The sequence below is a fragment of the Papio anubis genome, chromosome 18, assembly GCF_008728515.1.
Source record: "Papio anubis isolate 15944 chromosome 18, Panubis1.0, whole genome shotgun sequence".
NCBI classification, from domain to species: Eukaryota; Metazoa; Chordata; class Mammalia; order Primates; family Cercopithecidae; genus Papio; species Papio anubis.
Window position 1 is genome coordinate 71848341 of NC_044993.1, and position 18706 is coordinate 71867046.

The 18706-nt window shown below is 56.5% G+C and overlaps 2 protein-coding genes across 6 annotated transcripts; one reads left to right on the forward strand and one right to left on the reverse strand.

Moving 5' to 3' along the window:
* The first annotated feature begins 4 nt into the window (after positions 1-4).
* Positions 5-14888, forward strand: ECI1 (enoyl-CoA delta isomerase 1). 2 transcript variants are annotated; one of them, XM_009195736.4, is made up of 7 exons: positions 5-852; positions 1118-1231; positions 8515-8642; positions 10916-11062; positions 12029-12150; positions 12243-12421; positions 14635-14888. In XM_009195736.4, exons 3-7 carry the CDS (start codon positions 8526-8528, stop codon positions 14799-14801), a joined length of 732 nt encoding a protein of 243 aa, XP_009194000.1. In that variant the 5' UTR covers positions 5-852; positions 1118-1231; positions 8515-8525; the 3' UTR covers positions 14802-14888. The 2 variants fall into 2 exon arrangements, with proteins under 2 accessions (XP_009194000.1, XP_003916429.1); XM_003916380.4 differs by lacking the exon at positions 5-852 and adding an exon at positions 898-1025.
* A 1227-nt stretch (positions 14889-16115) lies between these two features.
* DNASE1L2 (deoxyribonuclease 1 like 2) lies at positions 16116-18452 on the reverse strand. Of its 4 annotated transcripts, none has more exons than XM_003916378.4 (7): positions 17926-18452; positions 17756-17844; positions 17581-17664; positions 17406-17506; positions 17212-17321; positions 16843-17094; positions 16116-16465 (listed from the first exon to the last, which is right to left on the reverse strand). In XM_003916378.4, exons 1-7 carry the CDS (start codon positions 18067-18069, stop codon positions 16409-16411), a joined length of 837 nt encoding a protein of 278 aa, XP_003916427.1. In that variant the 5' UTR covers positions 18070-18452; the 3' UTR covers positions 16116-16408. The 4 variants fall into 4 exon arrangements, with proteins under 4 accessions (XP_003916427.1, XP_009193999.1, XP_009193998.1 ...); XM_009195735.3 differs by having other exon boundaries at positions 16843-17040; positions 17212-17324; XM_009195734.3 differs by having other exon boundaries at positions 17212-17324.
* Between the last annotated feature and the right edge of the window lie 254 nt (positions 18453-18706).

Below are 18706 nucleotides of genomic sequence, written 5' to 3' on the forward strand. Positions count from 1 at the left end.
CGCACCCGGCAGCAGCGGCTAATTTTTAAAAAATTTTTTGTAGCAACAGGGTGTTGCTATGTTGCCCAGCTGGTCCTGAGTCACGGCTTACAGGTGTGTGTTGCCATGCCAGGCTTGCTTCCTCCTTCATTAGGTGGCCATTTTTCCACCTCAAAAATTGGTTTGGGACACAAGGAAGAATTGGAAATGCTTAAGATGAGAACAAAAGTTGAGACCACCCAAAACTGCTGGGACCTTACTGCCCAGTGCTCCCAGTGGTCGGACCAAGACCCCACAGCAGACAGTACAAAGGCCCACTCCCCAGCTCCCGCTTATGGCCCAGTGGGAACAGACTGTATTCTTATCCTTTGGCATTTCTCTACAAATAAAAATTTAAGAGGTGCCACTGCGGTCCGGCCTTTGTGCACTTGGCCTTGTGCTGAGCAAGGCGTGTGGCCTGTTCTTACCGCCGGGTTCTGCTGCTCCCACCCCCACTTCGGTGACTAAACCTGCACCTCTGATCCTGTTCCCAAAGGGGCAGGAGGCTGGGCTCACTCCAGGCAGCCCCTGGCCTCCCTCACGGACCCCCTGTGTGGGGCTCATTGCTTTGATCGCCTTTCCAGCGCCAGTGCTGCAGTAGCTGAGCCTGGCCTAGAGCTAGCGGTCACGAACAACGGCAGCCTCCTGCCTACGTGTCCCGCGCCGTAGAAGGGCCTGCCCTGGCGCTGCGCTGGTCGTGGCTGCGTCAGCAGTGGGCCCGCACCTCCTTGCATCTCCCTGTAGGCCAGCCCTGCCCCAGATCTAGGTGCCTGCCCCTGAAGCGCGCGGCTGCCCGTGATGAACCCGGCGGGCGGTGGGCGGCTGCTTCGGCCGGTAGGTGGAGGCGTTGACCGGCCTCTGGGAACAGGGCGGGGCCTGCTCCTGGGGGAGGACTCCGCCCCCTCCCCAGGAGACAAATTACCCCGCGACCTTCACCAGGCGCGTTCTGGTCAAGATGGCGCTGGCGGCTGCTGTGCGAGTCCCGGCGCGTGTTTTGCTCCGCGCGGGTGCGAGACCCGGGGCGGGCAGGGGTCGGGGCCGGGGCCGGGGCAGGGGTCGGGACCGGGAACTAACGGGCTCCTCCGCGCTGCCTTCGCAGGGGCCCGGCTCCTGGGCGCGGCCCTCGGACGGACGGAGCGGGTGGACTGCGTGGGAGACGGCGCGCGGCGCTTCGGGAGCCAGCGGGTGTTGGTGGAGCCAGACGCGGGCGCAGGTGAGCGGGCGGCACCGAGGGCGGGCGGGCGTGGGGCCCGGACCCGCGGGGGTCCGCGCTTGAGGGGCGCTGTCGGAGAACCACGTCTGTCGACACTCAGTTTCTGTTTAGAACCCAGGGTTCGAAACAGAACCTTGCCTCTCTACCTGGATTCGTTCGTCATGAGACAAAAGTTTCTAGTTTTAAAGTTGTAGGGGGCCGGGTGCGGTGGCTCACGCCTGTAATCCCAGCACTTTGAGAGGCTGAGGCGGGCGGATCACCTGAGGTCAGGAGTTCGAGATCAGCCTGGCCAACATGATGAAACCCCATCTCTACTAAAAAATACAAAAGAAAAAATTAGCTGGGTGTGGTGGTGCCTACCTGTAATCCCAGCTGCCTGGGAGGCTGAGGCAGAAGAATCGCTGGAACCTGGGCGGTGGAGGCTGCAGTGAGCCGAGATTGTGCCTCTGCACACCAGCTTGGGCCACAGAGCAAGACTCCGTCTCAAAATAAATAAATGAATAAATAAATAAATAGGCAGAGATATGAGCTGTTATATAAGTTATTCAGTTGGAAGTGGAAAAGAATATTTTGGAATAAAATGATGTTTGTTAACACTCCCGTGTGGCACAGAATCTCGTACCCACCCTCCCGTCAGAACCCTTGGTAAAACCCACTGGAAAGGATAGAAAAAGTACTTTTGGAAGAGAAGCCTACGCGCTCCCTCCAGACAGGAGGCCGAGCTGAGGGCACCAAGAGGGCACGGCCCAGGCGCCAGCAGTTCCTCATCCAGGACATGCTGACCCGGACCTCCCCGTGCAGGCCTCAGTCCCTGCTGTGGCTCCTGAGAGGAGGCCCTCCCCCTCCGCAAGTAGGTCACAGCCCCTACCCTCCCCAACACCCCAGACTCAGGGCTGTGCCCACACTTAACAGCTTCAGGACACCCGGCTCCAGGTGCCTCTTTTTGGTTCTGTTCTCTCTGTCTGGGCTCCTTCTACAAACTGAGAGGGACAAACTAAGACCAACTACAAACTGAGTTTCTTTTCTTTTTTTTTTTTTTGGAGCTGTAGTCTTGCTCTGTTGCCAGACTGGAGTACAATGGCGCAATCTCGGCTCACTGCAACCTGTGCCTCCTGGGTTCAAACGATTCTCCCTCTTTAGCCTCCCAAGTAGCTCCCATTACAGGGGCCCACCACCACGCCCACTAATTTTTGTAAAAACTGAGTTTCTGAAGGGATCATTTCTGTAGCATATTTGAATGTATCTCAACAAAATGCAAAAAAAAAAATTATTTTTTTTTTGAGACAGTGTCTCTGTCGCTCAGGCTGGAGTGCAATGGCACGATCCTGGCTCACTGCAATCTCAGGCCTGGCTTTCTGACCCCACACTCTACGTTGTCTTTTTGTCTACCTTTTTTTTTTTTTTTTGAGACGGAGTCTAGCTTTGTCACCCAGGCTGGAGTGCAGTGGCACAATATCTGCTCACTGCAAGCTCCGCCTCCCGGGTTCACACCATTCTCCTGCCTCAGCCTCCCAAGTAGCTGGGACTACAGGCGCCCAGGTAATTTTTTTTGTATTTTTAGTAGAGACGGGGTTTCACCATGTTAGCCAGGATGGTCTCGATCTCCTGACCTCATGATCCACCTGCCTCCGCCTCCCAAAGTGCTGGGATTACAGGCGTGAGCCACCGCGCCCAGCTTACTTTGTCTTTTTATATGGTGAAACGGGGAGGCACTTGGGTGAAAAATTGTCATTGCACCAACACTTTTCCTTTTTTACTGGAGGTAATGTGTGTGTGTGTTTGTGTGTGTACGTGTACAGAAAAATGTTTATACCTGGCCGGGCGCAGTGGCTCAAGCCTGTAATCCCAGCACTTTGGGAGGCTGAGACAGGCGGATCACGAGGTCAGGAGATCGAGACCATCCTGGCTGACACGGTGAAACCCCGTCTCTACTAAAACATACAAAAAAACTAGCCGGGCGAGTTGGCGGGCGCCTGTAGTCCCAGCTACTCGGGAGGCTGAGGCAGGAGAATGGCGTAAACCCGGGAGGCGGAGCTTGCAGTGAGCTGAGATGTGGCCACTGCACTCCAGCCTGGGCGACAGAGCAAGACTCCATCTCAAAAAAAAAAAAAAAAAAAAAACCCAAAAACAAAAAATATTTATACCTAACATTTACCATTCTAGCCATTTTGCTCAGTACAACCCAGTAGCAGTAAGTACATTCACAGTGTTGTGTAGTCCACGCTATCCATTCCAATACCTTAAGATATGTGTTTTTGAGGTCGGGCCCAGTGACTCACGCCTGTCATCCCAGCACTTTGGGAGGCTGAGGCGGACGGATCACAAGGTCAGGAGATCGAGACCATCCTGGCTAACAAGGTGAAACCCCATCTCTACTAAAAATACAAAAAATTAGCTGGGCGTGGTGGTGGGCACCTGTAGTCCCTGCTACTCAGGAGGCTGAGGCAGGAGAATGGCGTGAACCCGGGGGTGGAGCTTGCAGTGAGCCAAGCTCACACCACTGCACTCCAGCCTGGGCAACAGAGTGAGACTCCATCTCAAAAAAATATATATGTGTGCGTTTTTGACCAGGCGCCATGGCTCATGCCTGTAATCCCAGCACTTTGAGAGGCCAACACAGGAGGATCAGTTGAGCCCAGGAGTTTGAGACCAGCCTGGACAACATAGCAAGACTCCATCTCTACAAAAAATTTTGAAATTAGCCATGTACGGCGCTATATGCTACTGGGTAGGCTGAGGCAGGTCACTCGAGACCAGGAGGTCGGGGATGGAATGAGCTATGATTGTACCACTGGACTCCAGCCTGGGCAACAGAGCAAGACTCTGGCTCAAAAAAAATAAATAAATAAGGAATATTTAGTACCCACCCTATGCCAGGAATGTAGCCACTTCCCACGTGATGTCTAAGCTCTTCCAAAGTCTCCTTGTGTTGTTTTGTTTTTGTTTGTTTGAGGCAGAGTCTCGCTCTCTCCCCCAACCTGGAGCGCAGTGGCCCAATCTCGGCTCACTGCAAGCTCCGCCTCCCAGGTTCACGCCATTCCCCCGCCTCAGCCTCCCAAGTAGCTGGGACTACAGGCGCCCACCAACACGCCCGGCTAATTTTTTTTTGTATTTTTAGTAGAGACGGGGTTTCACCGTGTCAGCCAGGATGGTCTCGATCTCCTGACCTTGTGATCCGCCCACCTCGGTATCCCAAAGTGCTGGGATTACAGTTGTGAGCCACCGTGCCCGGCCTCTCCTTGGTTATCTTATGCTCATCTCTGGTCTCTTTACCTTTCCCCCCAGTGTCCTTGTTACCAGAATACCAGCTTGGTCTAAATCCGTGCTGCTCACCACACACATAGCCAATGACTGAGGCCAGGTGCAGTGACTCATGCCTGTAATCCCGGCACTTTTGGGGAGGCCTAGGTGGGCGGATCATTTGAGGTCAGAAGCTCAAGGCCAGCCTGGCCAACATAGTGAAACCCCATCTACTAAAAATACAAAAGATAGCCAGGCATGGTAACACACGCCTGTAATCCCAGCTCTTCGGGAGGCTGAGGCAGGAGAATTGCTTGAACCCGGGAGGCAGAGGTTGCAGTGAGCGGAGATCGCTCCACTGCACTCCATCCTGGGTGACAAAGCGAGACTCCATCTCAAAAAAATAAAATAGGATGGGCGTGGTGTAATCCCAACATTTTGGGAGGCCAAGGCAGGCAGATCACCTGAGGTCAGGAGTTCAAGATCAGCCTGGCCAACATGACGAAACGCCATCTCTACTAAAAATACAAAAATTAGTCTGGCATGGTGGCAGGTGCCTATAATACCGGCTACTTGGGAGGTTGAGCCAGGAGAATCCCTTGAACCCAGGAGGCAGAGGTTACAGTGAGCTGATAGCACTCCACTGCACTCCATCCTGGGCAACAGAGTGAGACTCCATCTCCAAAAAATAAAAATAAAAAATACATAAATAGGCCGGGCGCGGTGGCTCAAGCCTGTAATCTCAGCACTTTGGGAGGCCGAGGCAGGTGGATCATGGGGTCAGGAGATCGAGACCATCCTGGCTAACATTTTAATAGAGTCGGTGAAACCCCGACTCTACTAAAAATACAAAAAAAAATTAGCCGGGCGTGGTGGTGAGCACCTGTAGTCCCAGCTGCTTGGGAGGCTGAGGCAGAAGAATGGTATGAACCCAGGAGGCAGAGCTTGCAGTGAGCCGAGATCGCACCACTGCGCTCCAGTCTGGGTGACACAGCAAGGCTCTGTCTGAAAAAATAAATAAATAAATAAATAAAAATGTAAAAAAACATAAATAAATAGTAATGACCACATGGATGAGCTTTGAACACATGATGCTCAGTGGAAAAAGCCGGCCACAAAGCCCACATACTGTGGTATCCTGGTCATATGGAATGGCCAGAGCAGGCGGAACCGTAGACACAGAACGCAGATTGGCGGCTGCCGGGGGTTGGGGGTGGGATGGGGAGCAACTGCTAATGGGGACAGGGATTCTTTTGGGGACAATGAAAAGATTCTGTAATGGCCGGGCGCGGTGGCTCACGCCTGTAATCCCAGCACTTTGGGAGGCTGAGGCGGGCGGATCACGAGGTCAGGAGATCGAGACCATCCTGGCTAACACGGTGAAACCCCGTCTCTACTAAAAATGCAAAAAATTAGCCGGGCGAGGCGGCGGGCGCCTGTAGTCCCAGCTACTCGGGAGGCTGAGGCAGGAGAATGGCGTGAACCCGGGAGGCGGAGCTTGCAGTGAGCCAAGATCGCGCCACTGCACTCCAGCCTGGGCGACTAAGCGAGACTCTGTCTCAAAAAAAAAAAAAAAAAAAAGAAAAGATTCTGGAACTAGGCAGTGGCGATTGTTGCACAACACGGTCAGTGTACTGAATTGTGTAAGTGCCTGACTTGTTCACTTAAAAACGGCTAATTTAGGCTGGGTACAGTGGCTCATGCCTATAATCCCAACACTTTGGGAGGCCGATGCAGGAGGATCACCTGAAGTCAGGAGTTCCTGACCAGCCTGGCCAACCTGGTGAAACCCCTTCTCTACTAAAAATGCAAAAATTAGCCGGGCATGGTGGTGTGTGCCTGTAATCCCAGCCTCTCGGGAGGCTAAGGCAGAAGAATGACTTGAACCCAGGAGGCAGAGGCTGCAGTGAGCCGAGATCGCACTGCTGCACTCTAGCCTGGGTGACAGAGCGAGACTCTGTCTCAAAAAAAATAAAGATAGAAAATGATTAATTTGGGCACAGTGGCTCACGCCTGTAATCCCAGCACTTTGGGGGGCAGAGGTGGGTGAATCATGAGGTCAAGCGATCAAGACCATCCTGGCCAACCAACATGGTGAAACCCCATCTCTACTAAAAATACAAAAATTAGCTGGGCGTAGTGATGCACGCCTGTAGTCCTAGCTACTCCAGAGGCTGAGGCAGGAGAATCACTTGAACTCAGGAGGTGGAGGTTGCAGTGAGCTGAGATTGCATCACTGCACTCCAGCCTTGATGACAGAGTGAGACTGTCTCAAAAAAAATAATAAAGAGGCCGGGCACAGAGACCCACGCCTGTAATCCCAGTGCTTTGGGAGGCCGAGGCAGGCGGATCACGAGGTCAGGAGAGCGAGACCATCCTGGCTAACACGGTCTCTACTAAAAAGACAAAAAATTTAGCTGAGCTTGGTGGCGGGTACCTGTAGTCCCAGCTACTCGGGAGGCTGAGACAGGAGAATGGCGTGAACACAGGAGGCGGAGCTTACAGCGAGCCAAGATCACACCACTGCACTCCAGTCTGGGTGACAGAGTGAGACTCCGTCTCAAAAAAAAAAATGAAGGAAAGAAAGAGAAAGAAAATGGTTAATTTTAAAAGCATGCAGTGTGGGGCCGGGCGCAGTGGCTCAAGCCTGTAATCCCAGCACTTTGGGAGGCCGAGATGGGCGGATCACAAGGTCAGGAGATGGAGACCATCCTGGCTAACATGGTGAAACCCCGTCTCTACTAAAAAAAATACAAAAAACTAGCCAGGTGAGGTGGCGGGCACCTGTAGTCCCAGCTGCTCCGGAGGCTGAGGCCGGAGAATGGCGTAAACCCGGGAGGCGGAGCTTGCAGTGAGCTGAGATCTGGCCACTGCACTCCAGCCTGGGCGATAGAGCGAGACTCCGTCTCAAAAAAAAAAAAAAAAAAAAAAAAGCATGCAGTTTATATAGAATAAATGAAATTGTTAATTTATGTTATATCAATCTGACTTCAATTTAAAAAACCATAGGCTCACTCCTGTACTGTAGCACTTTGGGAGCCTGAGGCAGAAGGACCACTTGAACTCAGGAGTTCAAGACCAGCCTGGGCAACAAAATGAGACCTTGTCTGTACTAAAAAATCAAAAAAATTAACTGGGCGTGGTAGCCCGTGTCTGTAATCTCAGCTACTCAGCAGGCTGAGTTGGGAGGATCGCTGGAGTGCAGGAGGTCAAAGCTGCAGTGAGCGGAGATCATACCCCTGCACTCCAGCCTGGGTGATAGAGTGAGACTCTGTCTCAAAAATAATAATAATTAATAAAAAATAACCCCCAGGCCGAGCACGGTGGCTCACGCCTGTAATCCTGGCACTTTGGGAGGCCGAGGCGAGTGGATCACCTGCAGTCGAGAGTTCAAGACCAGCCTGACCAACATGGAGAAACCCCGTTTCTACTAAAAATACAAAATTAGCTGGGTGTAGTGGCACGCACCTGTAATCCCAGCTACTCGGGAGGCTGAGGCAGTCAAATTGCTTGAACCCAGGAGGCGGAGGCTGCGGTGAGCCAAGATCACGCCATTGCACTCCAACCAGAGCAACAAGAGCAAAACTCCATCTCAAAAAAAAAAAAAATAGGACCGGGCACGGTAGCTTACACCTGTAATCCCAATACTTTGGGAGGCCGAGGTGGGCGAATCACAAGGTCAGGAGATCGAGACCATCCTGGCTAACACGGTGAAACCCTGTCTCTACTAAAAATACAAAAGAATTAGCAGGGCGTGGTGGCGGGCGCCTGTAGTCCCAGCTACTCGGGAGGCTGAGGCAGGAGAATGGCATGAACTCTGGAGGCAGAGCTTGCAGTGAGCTGAGATCGTGCCACTGCACTCCAGCCTGGGCTACAGAGCGAGACTCTGTCTCTAAATAAATAAATAAATAAATAAGTAAGTAAGTAAGTAAACAAAACCCCCCAAATGCACAGCTATCATGGCTTGGTTGAGGATGCAAGCTCGTCAGAGTGCTTTTCCAGTGCCAGGTGTGAGCTTTCTCTTTTCTCATTTTTTAAATTAGGGGTGGCTGTGATGAAATTGAAGAACCCCCCAGTGAACACCCTGAGCCTGGAGTTTCTGACGGAGCTGGTTATCTGCCTGGAGAAGCTAGAGAATGACAAGAGCTTCCGCGGTGTTGTCCTGACCTCCGTAGGTGTCAGTTCAGCTCCCTACCCCAGCCCGAGTTATCTGATGGGAGCATAGGCCTGTTGCACATGGGAAGAGGCGGAGCCTGCCGACAGGTGGTACAGGCCAGCCAGCAGCCCCACCACCCTGGACTCCAGGTGCCTCCAGGGGAGGCTTCCAGGAGCACAGTCTGGGTATGCCCCAGCAGGGACCCACACTGTCACGGGCCTCAAGCAGATCATTCCCAAAGGTGAAGGTGGACCAGTCTGGGAGATAACCTTCCCAGGAGACGGCTTTCCCAAGAGACAGCCTTCCTGGGGTACGTCCTTCCCGGTAGACAGAATTCCCGGGAGACACCCTTCCTAGCCTGGGCCGTCGTCCAGGCGGACACTGGGGAGAGCTGTGGGCAGCGAGTGAGGGAGAGCCATGCATCTATGGGGTCACCTTGGACCCTAAGCACACCTGGTGGTGGCTTCCTGGGGTGCTCCCTGCTAGGATCACTTGGGTGCCCTGAGCCAGTCCTGCGAACAATGCTCGTGCTCTCTGATCCTCTGTGGGCCAGTCTTCGGGGCAAGTTCTCAGAGGGTGAACCTCTTTGGTCTGACTTCTTGTGCAGGGGACTCTAAGTGTTGCTTGAGTGCTGGCGAACACTAGGCGTGGCATCTGTGGGAACGGTGTCATTACCAGGGTCGCGGAGGGGCAATAAGTAGTGTCAGGCCAGGAGGGTGGGACCCCTGAGGGGAGGTGGGCCATCGCCGAGGTAACGGGGGTGAGGGGTCCTTGGAGGCTGGGGTCCCCAGCTTTACAGGGCCTGGCCTAGAACTCCTGACCTCAAGTGATCCGCCCACCTTGGCCTCCCAAAGTGCTGGCCATGTCCAGCCTTATATATTTATTGAGACAGAATCTCTGTTGCCCAAGGTGGAGTACAGTGATGTGATCTTGGCTTACTACAACCTCTGCCTCCTGGGTTCAAGCGGTTCTTGAATCTTGAAAATTTTAAAAATTTTTGGTAGAGACAGTGTCTTTGTTGCCCATGTTGGTCTTGAACTCCTGGGCTCAAGCAGTCCTCCCACCTCAACTTGCTGATGCGCTAGGATTACAGGTGTGAGCCATTGCACCTGGCTAATTTTTTTGCTTAATTTTTACTTTTTTGTACAGATGGGGTCTTGCTGTGTTGCCCAGGCTGGTCTTGAATTCCTGGCCTCAAGCAGTCCTCCCATCTTGGCCTCCCAAAGCTCTGGGATTACAGGCATGAGCCACCACGCCGGGCCTGGGTCTTGAGTAATGGAAGTAGAACGCGTTTTGTAGAAACAGAGGACCGGCCTGCCCATTCTGTGCGGCAGCAGCTCACGTCTGTTTGGGAACAGTGGAGCTGCGTTGCACACCCGTACCGCTCCTGGCTTTTTCACATGACCTGAGGATGTGGAGGCCATCCCATCTGTCCTGGCCCCCTCCTCCTCACACTCATTAGGTGGTTGTCGTCCTTTCTGTGGACAGTGTGGGGTAAACATCTGCCCAGCTCTGCTTGTGTGAATCAGGGTGAGCTGGGTTTGGCTGCAGAAACAAGTTCACCCACAGCCTTGGGATCCGGCCCTCGGGAGAAAAACGTGCCGTGTCGTGCAGCGGGGAAAGCACCTTTGTTGTTTGCTCAGGGGGCTGTGACCGTGTAGGGGCCCCAGGGTGGATTTTCCACTCCTCCCCGAGCCCGCCTCCCTGGCCAGCAGCCCTGACTGGGCGTCTGAGGCCCCCGTGCTGGCACCCGCTACTCTAGCCATGGGAGGGTCCCTTCCACCTGTGCTCACCCCTCACCCACCCCTGGTAGCTCCTGAGAAACCCACACTTTCCAGATCCTTCTCCCACCCTAGCACTTCTGGTCCACACGGCGGTCCGTGGCCTGCTTGGCCCTTTGCGGGTGAATGATTCAGAACATGCACCTCCTCTGAACTCTCAGGAGTCTTCACCGCACCTCTGGGTTCCTCTGCCCGAGCCGGGCGTGCGGAGCCAGAGGGCCGGCGCTCTGATGTCCCTGGGAGGTGCCTGGCCCTGCCTGTCCTCTCCTATCCAGTTTGAAGTGGGAAAGGGAAGAATGTTCTGGAAAGTACAGGGAAGCCGGGTCCAGGAGAAGCCTAGGCTGAGTCCCTGGAGTGCCAAGTCCTGGCTCCATGGGGGCAGCACCCACACCCTGAGTATGACCTGGCCCTGCTGTGCCTTGGGCACTTGGGCTCCTCAGTCTTCCTGCTGTGATGCCAGCTGGGAGGTGGACTCTGATGGGTGTGTGGCCCTGGCGCCCCCTGCAGGACTGCCCGGGTGTCTTCTCGGCCGGCCTGGACCTGACAGAGATGTGTGGGAAGAGCCCCGCCCACTATGCTGAGTACTGGAAGGCCGTGCAGGAGCTGTGGCTGCGGTTCTACCAGTCCAACCTGGTGCTGGTCTCCGCCATCAATGTGAGTGTCCCCACTCCCAGGTGGCCTCGCTGGCTCTTCTGGGCCAGCCCCGGGGGGTGGGGCAGACACTGTCCTGCCCTTGGAATCTCTCACAGGGGAAGGGAATGGTTGGGGAGACCCTGAGATGTGCACAGATGAGTGCCATTGCAGACCGCATGGCGTGTTGAAAAGGTGGGCCTCAGGTGAGGGGCCTGGCCTGGGTCAGTCAGACAAGAGCCAGTGGGTAGGGACCAGGGCCTGGGGTTGATGCCAGCCTGGGTGGAGGCTGTGTGTGGTGAGTGGGTGATCGGACCCACATTTTGGAAACATCAGTCCATCCCTTCCCAAGGAAGGCCGGGGCAGCTGAGGACAACGTGGGGGCCCAACCTCAGGAACCAGGTGTCCTGTGGGGTGGCTATGACAAGTTGGGTGCGGGCCAGAGCCTGGTGGAGGGGAGGGCTGGTGTGAGAGAAGCCTCAAGGGTGCATGGCCATGCAGACAGGATGGGTCCTTTGCAGGGCAGTGGGTGCCTGCAGTGACCATGGGGTGCGTGTGGGGTTCCCAGGACATTCTGGTGGCACTAGCTGCTGGGGTGGTAATGGGGCCCCCGTGGGGCATGACAGCTCTGACTAAATGCTTATGTGGCATTTTAGCATTGAGTAAAAGCTCTGAGAGGACAAGCAACTTGCTCCCCTAACTGAACGGTTTTAAAAAGTGATTTTTCTGTTGCCTAAGAACTAATGACCCTCGGCTGAGGACGAGCCTCAGACCCTCCTTGCCGAGCACTAAGGGGCCTGTTCCTTCCCCATCCATTTCCTGGTGCACACCCAGCCCAGCCCAGACCATTGTGGGTATGGAGCCCTGTGGGGGTTGGGGCACATCGAGGGCACAGGCCCTCCTTGGCATCCTTGGACCCAGCCCTCTGGAATGTGGTTGGGACCAACAGCACCTAAGAGTCTAAGAGCCCTGTCCGGCCTCTCCCTGCAGGGAGCCTGCCCTGCCGGAGGCTGCCTGATGACCCTGACCTGTGACTACCGTGTCCTGGCAGACAACCCCAGGTACTGCATAGGACTCAACGAGACCCAGCTGGGCATCGTCGCCCCTTTCTGGTAAGGCCCGGGGCTGCAGCCACACTCCATTCTTGTCGTGGAGGGAACTGACCCACCTGGGGCCACGTGGTGAGCGGGTGTCTGCGTTCCAGGTTCAAAGACACCCTGGAGAACGTCATCGGGCACCGGGCAGCCGAGCGTGCGCTGCAGCTGGGGCTACTCTTCCCGCCGGCAGAGGCCCTGCAGGTGGGCATAGTGGACCAGGTGGTCCCAGAGGAGCAGGTGCAGAGCACTGCGCTGTCAGCGATAGCCCAGTGGATGACCATTCCAGGTGAGGCACAGGGTATGGCAGGAGCCCGATGATGCTGGGGAGACCAGAAGGTTCTCCACCCAAAGGTTCTATGTGGACATCGTGACTGCAGGAGACTGTTCAGAATCACAGTCATGTGGGTGTCAGGAGACTGTTGTAACAACGCAGCACAGACCAGGTGGCCCAGACCACAGAAGTTGATCTCACGGTGCTGGAGACCAGAGGTGCAAAATCAAGGTGTGGGCAGGGCTGCCCTTCCTCCCTGGGCTCCAGGGGAGGCTCCTTCCTGCTCCTGCCCACTTCTGCTGGCTCCAGGCCTCCCTGGGCGCCTCGCTCTAATCTCTGCCTCCATCCTTACGCGGCTTTCTCCCCTGTGTTTTTATGGGTCTCAGGTCTCTCCCTTCTCAGGACACCTGCCATGTGATTTAGGACCTACCCTAAATCCAAGATGATCCCAACTTAATTACATCTGCAGAGACTCTTTCCAAATAAGGTCACACTTCCAGGTTCCATAGCAGTGATTAGGAATTGGACCTATCTTTTGGGACACACTTTTCAACCTACCACAAAGACAATTGTCCACTTCACAGAAATAGAGCTGGTCATATCAGCGACGGTATACACCATGCCCAGCAAATGCTGTCTCTAAAGGGCCAGATGGTTTGTGGGCTCTGTAGGTAAGACCTTTGTAGCAGAAGGCAGCCACAGAGGAGACGTAAACTGACAGGTGTAGCTGTGTTCTGGCAAAGCTTTATGGACACTGGGCCAGGCGCAGTGGCTCACACCTGTAATCTCAGCACTTTGGGAGGCTGAGGCAGGCAGATCACTTGAGATCAGGAGTTCGAGACCAGCCTGGCCAACATGGTGAAACCCCATCTCTACTAAAAATACAAAAATGGGCCAGGAATGGTGGCTCACGCCTGTAATCCCAGCACTTTGGGAGGCTGAGGCGGGCGCATCACGAGGTCAGGAGATTGAGGCCATCCTGGCTAACACAGTGAAACCCCGTCTCTACTAAAAATACAAAAATCAGCCGGGCGTGGTTGCAGGAGCCTGTCGTCCCAGCTACTTGGGAGGCTGAGGAAGGAGAATGGCGTGAACCCGGGAGGCAGAGCTTGCAGTGAGCCAAGATCGCGCCACTGCACTCCAGCCTGGGTGACAGAGCAAGACTCCATCTCAAAAAAAAAAAAAGATTTATGGACATTGAAATTTGAGTTTCACATAATTTTCACTTGTCACAAAATACTAACCTTTTGATTTTCAACTATTCAAAAATGTAAAAACCAGCCCAGCACAGTGGCTCAGGCCTATAATCCGACCACTTTGAGATGCCAAGGTGGGTGGATCACCTGAGGTCAGGAGTTTGAGACCAGCCTGGCCAACATGGCGAAACCCTGTCTCTACTAAAAATACAAAAATTAGCCAGGTGTGGGGGCAGGCGCCTGTAATCCCACCTACTCGGGAAGGCTGAGGCCAGAGAAGCACTTGAACCTGGGAGGCTGAGGTTGCAGTGAGCCAAGATCATGCCACTGCACTCCAGCCTGGGTGACAGTCAGATTTGGTCTCAAAAAAAGTAAAAACCATTCATAGCTTCAGGGCCTTGGGAAGCCAGATTTACCGACCCTGATACAAGTAACTGAAGGCTGTTCTGCCATTTCCTGTCCTGTAAGAGAATATTCAGTGCCATGGAAAAAGATTTTTTTTCTTTTTTTTTTTGAGGCAGAGTCTCACTTATCGCTCAGGCTGGAGTACAGTGGCGCAATCTCAGCTCACTGCAACCTCCACCTCCTGGGTTCACGCCATTCTCCTGCCTCAGCCTCCTGCACCATGGAAATATTCTTCATAATATAATTGAGTGAAAATAACACGTTAAGTGGCCGGGCACGGTGGCTCACGCCTGTAATCCCAGCACTTTGGGAGGCCAAGATGGGCGGATCACCTGAGCTCGGGAGTTCGGGACCAGCCTGGCCAACATGGGGAAACCCCATCTCTACTAAAAATACAAAATTAGTTGGGTGTGGTGGCGCACACCTATAATCCCAGCTACTCGGGAGGCTGACACAGGAGAATCACTTGAACCCAGGAGGCAGAGGTTGCCGTGAGCCGAGATCCCACCACTGCAGCCTGGGCAACAGAGCAAGACTCCATCTCGAAAAAAATAAATAAATGTAAGTTGGGAGTCACCTCACTGCCCCTGAAAGCGGGATTTCAGTGGTAGGTCCCATTTTCTTTAGACCATGCTCGACAGCTGACGAAGGCCATGATGCGAAAGGCTACAGCCAGCCGCCTGATCACGCAGCGTGATGCGGACGTGCAGAACTTCGTCAGCTTCGTCTCCAAAGACTCCATCCAGAAGTCCCTGCAGCTGTACTTAGAGAGGCTCAAAGAAAAGAAAGGCTAACGGCTGGGCTGCCACAGACTTACAGCCACGCGTGCCCCTCTGGGTCCCAGGGAGGTCTTAAACAAGGCATTTTTCAACTTAAAAGTACTGCCAGCGTTTCATTTGGCTGATTTTACATAGAAGTTCCTGTTCCTCGTAGCCCGGTGGCCCAAGGCCCAACCACACACAAACACACATGGGTGCCTGTGCCCAGCAGGCAAGGGGAGTTGAGGGCAGCCTTTTGACTTGGGATTGTGACTGGCAGGGGGCGCCATTCTGGACCTGGTGAGGTCGCCACTGAATGTCTCCGTTCCCAAGGCAGAATCGTAGATCAAGTCCCTGGTCGTCCATTCCGGCTTTGGACTGCCTGCTCTTAGGTGTGAGGCCAGGTGGTCTTGGCCCCCATGACCCACACAGGACTCCCCAGAGAAAAGCCTTTTGGCCACTGCCCTTACTCATCGGGATGAAGGGAGTGGACGGTGAATCAGAGCAACTGGGGGATCCTGAGCTGGCGGGAGTGGGACTCTGGAGGCAGCTGTGCTGCCAGGGTTCCAAATGCCCCTTAAGAAGGATTTTGCAAGAACCAAACTCATCCAAATCCTTGAAACAAAGGTTTTTCCTCCCATGCAATTCAGACCAAGTTCCCACACCTTGCTAAGATGTGATGTTTCAAAAACCAGAAACCTCATCGGGCTCCCGTCAGTGACCCAGGGGACCCATGGGCCTGCCTGTTCCCAATCCCAATGTGGTGGCCTTGCCCAGGGCACAGGGCAGCAAACTTGAAGGGCTGAGCCATAGCGAGCTGTGCAGTTCTTTGCACGGGACCTTAGTCCCAAGCCACCTACCTCGGCAGGGAGGAGTCCAGCCCGCCTACTGCTCTCAGGCTCCCCAAAAGCTCCAGGACTGCTGACTGACTGGGGCCAGTCTCCCCTTGCAGTGCTGGGTGAGACCGGGCCCCTGAGACAAGTGCCTGGGGGCTTCCCCCAGGGCCCTGGAATGGGGGCTGCGGGGTGGGCCTGGGGAGAGCTATTCTGAGACCCCCCAAGGGCCCAGGAGGCTGATGTGTCGGCGTCATCCCTGTCCCAGCTGTGCTCACAGTACAGGCTCCTGAGAGCATTTGTAGTTTGCACAGAGGATAAGCAAGGAGGGTCCCTGAGCTGCCTTCTGGAGCAAACAGGCTCTGGGGGTGGCCAAGTCCCACCAGGACACGGGATGGGCAGCCCAGGACATGGCCCAGAGCCTGCCTCCCTGAGCTGCATTTCCTCAGGGAAGCGGGGCTGCCCCTGAGGAGCTGAGGCTAGGTCCTTAGGAAGGACAGAGGCCTGGGAGCCAAGCTGTGGGGCCCAGCTGGGAGCGGCTCATTTATTGAGCAGACATTTGCCAGGCAGTGCCCTCTGTGCCCCTCATGGGGCTCACAACACCCCCTGAGGTCGCTGGATGCAGCCGGTCTCACAGATGGGGAATGGAGTTGCAGGGCAGCCCATTACGTGTCCATGGCCCCTGGTCCACGCCCAGCCGACTCTGCCTTGGGGCCTCACTGAAGGGTAGCTGCTACCCTGAAGGGGCCACTGTGGGGCCATTCCTCAGGGCCAGGGTCTGCAGGTGGCATGCCCCAGCCAGGCCTCGAGTCATCTGTGGGACTTGAGGGTCACCTCCACCGGAAAGTGGTCGCTGATGGCGAGAGCCTGGGGAAAGAGAAAGAGCCTCAGGGGAAAAGTGGACCCCAGCCACCGGGATGGGCCCACTGGGTGTCCACAAGCCACTGACTGCCTCTGCAGGAAGGGGCGGTGAGGCCTAGGTGTCCACCCTTGCTGCTGCCTGCGGTGGGGCAGGGGCCAGGGCAGAGGGTGTCACCATTGGCCCTTTGAGGGAAAGGCAAGGTACCCTGCCTGCCCGGAGCTCCACATGGGGTGGGCCAGGCTCTCAGGGTCCTTGGAAATGATCCCTGGTGCAAGGAGGGGAGCTGAGGTGGCCCCCCCCTTGGGTGCTGGCCCCTCCCTGCTGCCTGCGTGCGCCCGGGCGATGGGGACCCAGGACCAGCGCCGCCCCACGGCCCACTCGCCTGAGTCTGGTCCAGGCCGAATTCCTCCTGGAAGTCGTGCACAGTGGCCGACTGGGGCTTCAGGCTTCGGCGCAGGCGGGCGCCGCAGGCCACGATGCGGTCGTAGGCGCAATCTGAGTTACCCACCGTGGTGTCGGCGCTGTCAGGGATGAGCCACTTGAAGACCTCACTGCTTCTCAGGCGGATGGCAGCCCAGTCCTGCGCCCGCACATAGCTGCAGTCGGCGTTGAAGTCCCCCAGGAACAGCATGTCCTGCGGGCGCCGCGGAGCCGAGTCTGAGCCGCCCCAGGAGCCGTCGACGTCCCGCCCTCATGGCCCAGACCTCCGGGGCGCGCCTTCAGGGACCCCGGGACCGAGGGGTGGGCTTACGTCGGTGCCCCACTTGTCGATCACGTCCAGGTACACGTCGTAGAGCGCGTCGATCTCCGCCACGGCTTGATGCGGCGCCGCGTGCAGTGGGATCAGCACCAGCTTCTGCGCTGCTGCGGGAAGGGGTCGGGCGTCAGGTCCCGGCGGAAGGGGAGGGGCGGGCCGGCGGCAGGGGAGGGGCGGGGCCCGCTCACCTGAGCCGGGGGCCGAGAACTTGACCACGAAGGGCTCGCGGCTGAAGACGTCCTCGGGGTCCGGGTACTGGTATGTGTCCACGACAGACACCGCGTCCTTCCTAGGAGATGGGGGGGACGCGCTGAGCCTCCCACCTGCGGCCCCGCGCGCCCCTCACTGCGGTCCGCCCCTCACCTGTACACGAACAGGTACATCTCCTTATACTGGTCCCGGCCCAGGGGCTGGCTGCTCACAAAGCTGTACTCGTGCTCGGACACCCTGCAGAGACAGGGGCCCGCTCAGGGTCAGGGCGCCACGCCGGGGCGAGATCCCGGTCGGGGGTCGAGACGAGGGGCCCTGCCCACCACACCTGTTGATCTGCTCCATGAGCGTGGACACGGCGCTGAGGTCTGGGTCTCGCACCTCCTGCACCAGCGCGAGGTCATAACCCGCCAGGATCTGGGGAGGAGTCGCGGGTGCGGGGTCAGCGCGGTCAGCACCCCCAAACGCCTCCCCACCCCGCCCCGGCCGGGGCCCCACCTTCGCGATGATGCTGCCGCAAGCCGGGTCCGACACTTTGCTGTCGCCGAAGCTCTGGATGTTGAAGGCTCCGATGCGAAGCGCCGTGGCCCTGGCGGCTTCCAGCGCCCAGAGCGCGGCCAGCAGGGCCCGGGGCCCGCTCATTGCGCGGAGCGAGGGGCTGGGAGGGACAGAAGCGGCCGCCTACGCAGACCTGTTGTCAGACCCACCGACCCACCCCTCTCCTCCGCGGCCGCCCCGTGACGGCCAGTGCGACGCAGAATCCGCCCCTGCGCTCTGCGGGCTCCCAGGGCACTGCTGGGCTCTCAGGGACCGCTGCCTTCTCACTGCGCGGGAAGCTGCAGCCGGAATAGAGGGTCCGACCCATCCAGCCCCAGCACAGCCAGCGGAGAGACTCACCTTGGATGTGGGTGCGGAGGCCCGAGGCTCAGGGGTTCTAGGGAAATGGGGATCCCGGGTCCAGGCTGCGGGCGTGTCCGACACAGAACTGCACTGACTCCCTCCAGCAGCAGCTCTGGCACCAGGACAGGGGCTGGTATTTGAGGTCCTGGTCCAGGGAGGGGCCGGGCTGCGCTGGGTCCCGCCCCCTCGACCGAGCTGGGTGCCTGAACTCTTGGCTTTCATTCCCGTGGAGACCCCCAAGGTAAGGGGTGGGAGACCTGCCTGAGCCCCTTCTGGTGCCCCAGGCCTGTCTCAAAACCGTCCCAGAAGCCCCTGCCAGCCCCCTAGGATGGAGGTAGACGGTCAGCCACATCCCGGTGAGGCTGTTCTTGTCCCCACC

What these genes read in the sequence shown, in the direction of transcription:
- ECI1 (XM_003916380.4), top strand. Translation starts at nt 974, where the DNA reads ATGGCGCTGGCGGCTGCTGTGCGAGTCCCGGCGCGTGTTTTGCTCCGC. An exon ending in GGAGCCAGACGCGGGCGCAG is followed by an intron (nt 1,232 to 8,514) that starts GTGAGCGGGCGG and finishes TTTTTAAATTAG; the next exon opens with GGGTGGCTGTGATGAAATTG. An exon ending in GGCATCGTCGCCCCTTTCTG is followed by an intron (nt 12,151 to 12,242) that starts GTAAGGCCCGGG and finishes TCTGCGTTCCAG; the next exon opens with GTTCAAAGACACCCTGGAGA.
- DNASE1L2 (XM_009195733.3), bottom strand. Translation starts at nt 18,069, where the DNA reads ATGAGCGGGCCCCGGGCCCTGCTGGCCGCGCTCTGGGCGCTGGAAGCC. An exon ending in ATGTACCTGTTCGTGTACAG is followed by an intron (nt 17,507 to 17,580) that starts GTGAGGGGCGGA and finishes CCCATCTCCTAG; the next exon opens with GAAGGACGCGGTGTCTGTCG. An exon ending in TCGACAAGTGGGGCACCGAC is followed by an intron (nt 17,095 to 17,211) that starts GTAAGCCCACCC and finishes CGGCGCCCGCAG; the next exon opens with GACATGCTGTTCCTGGGGGA.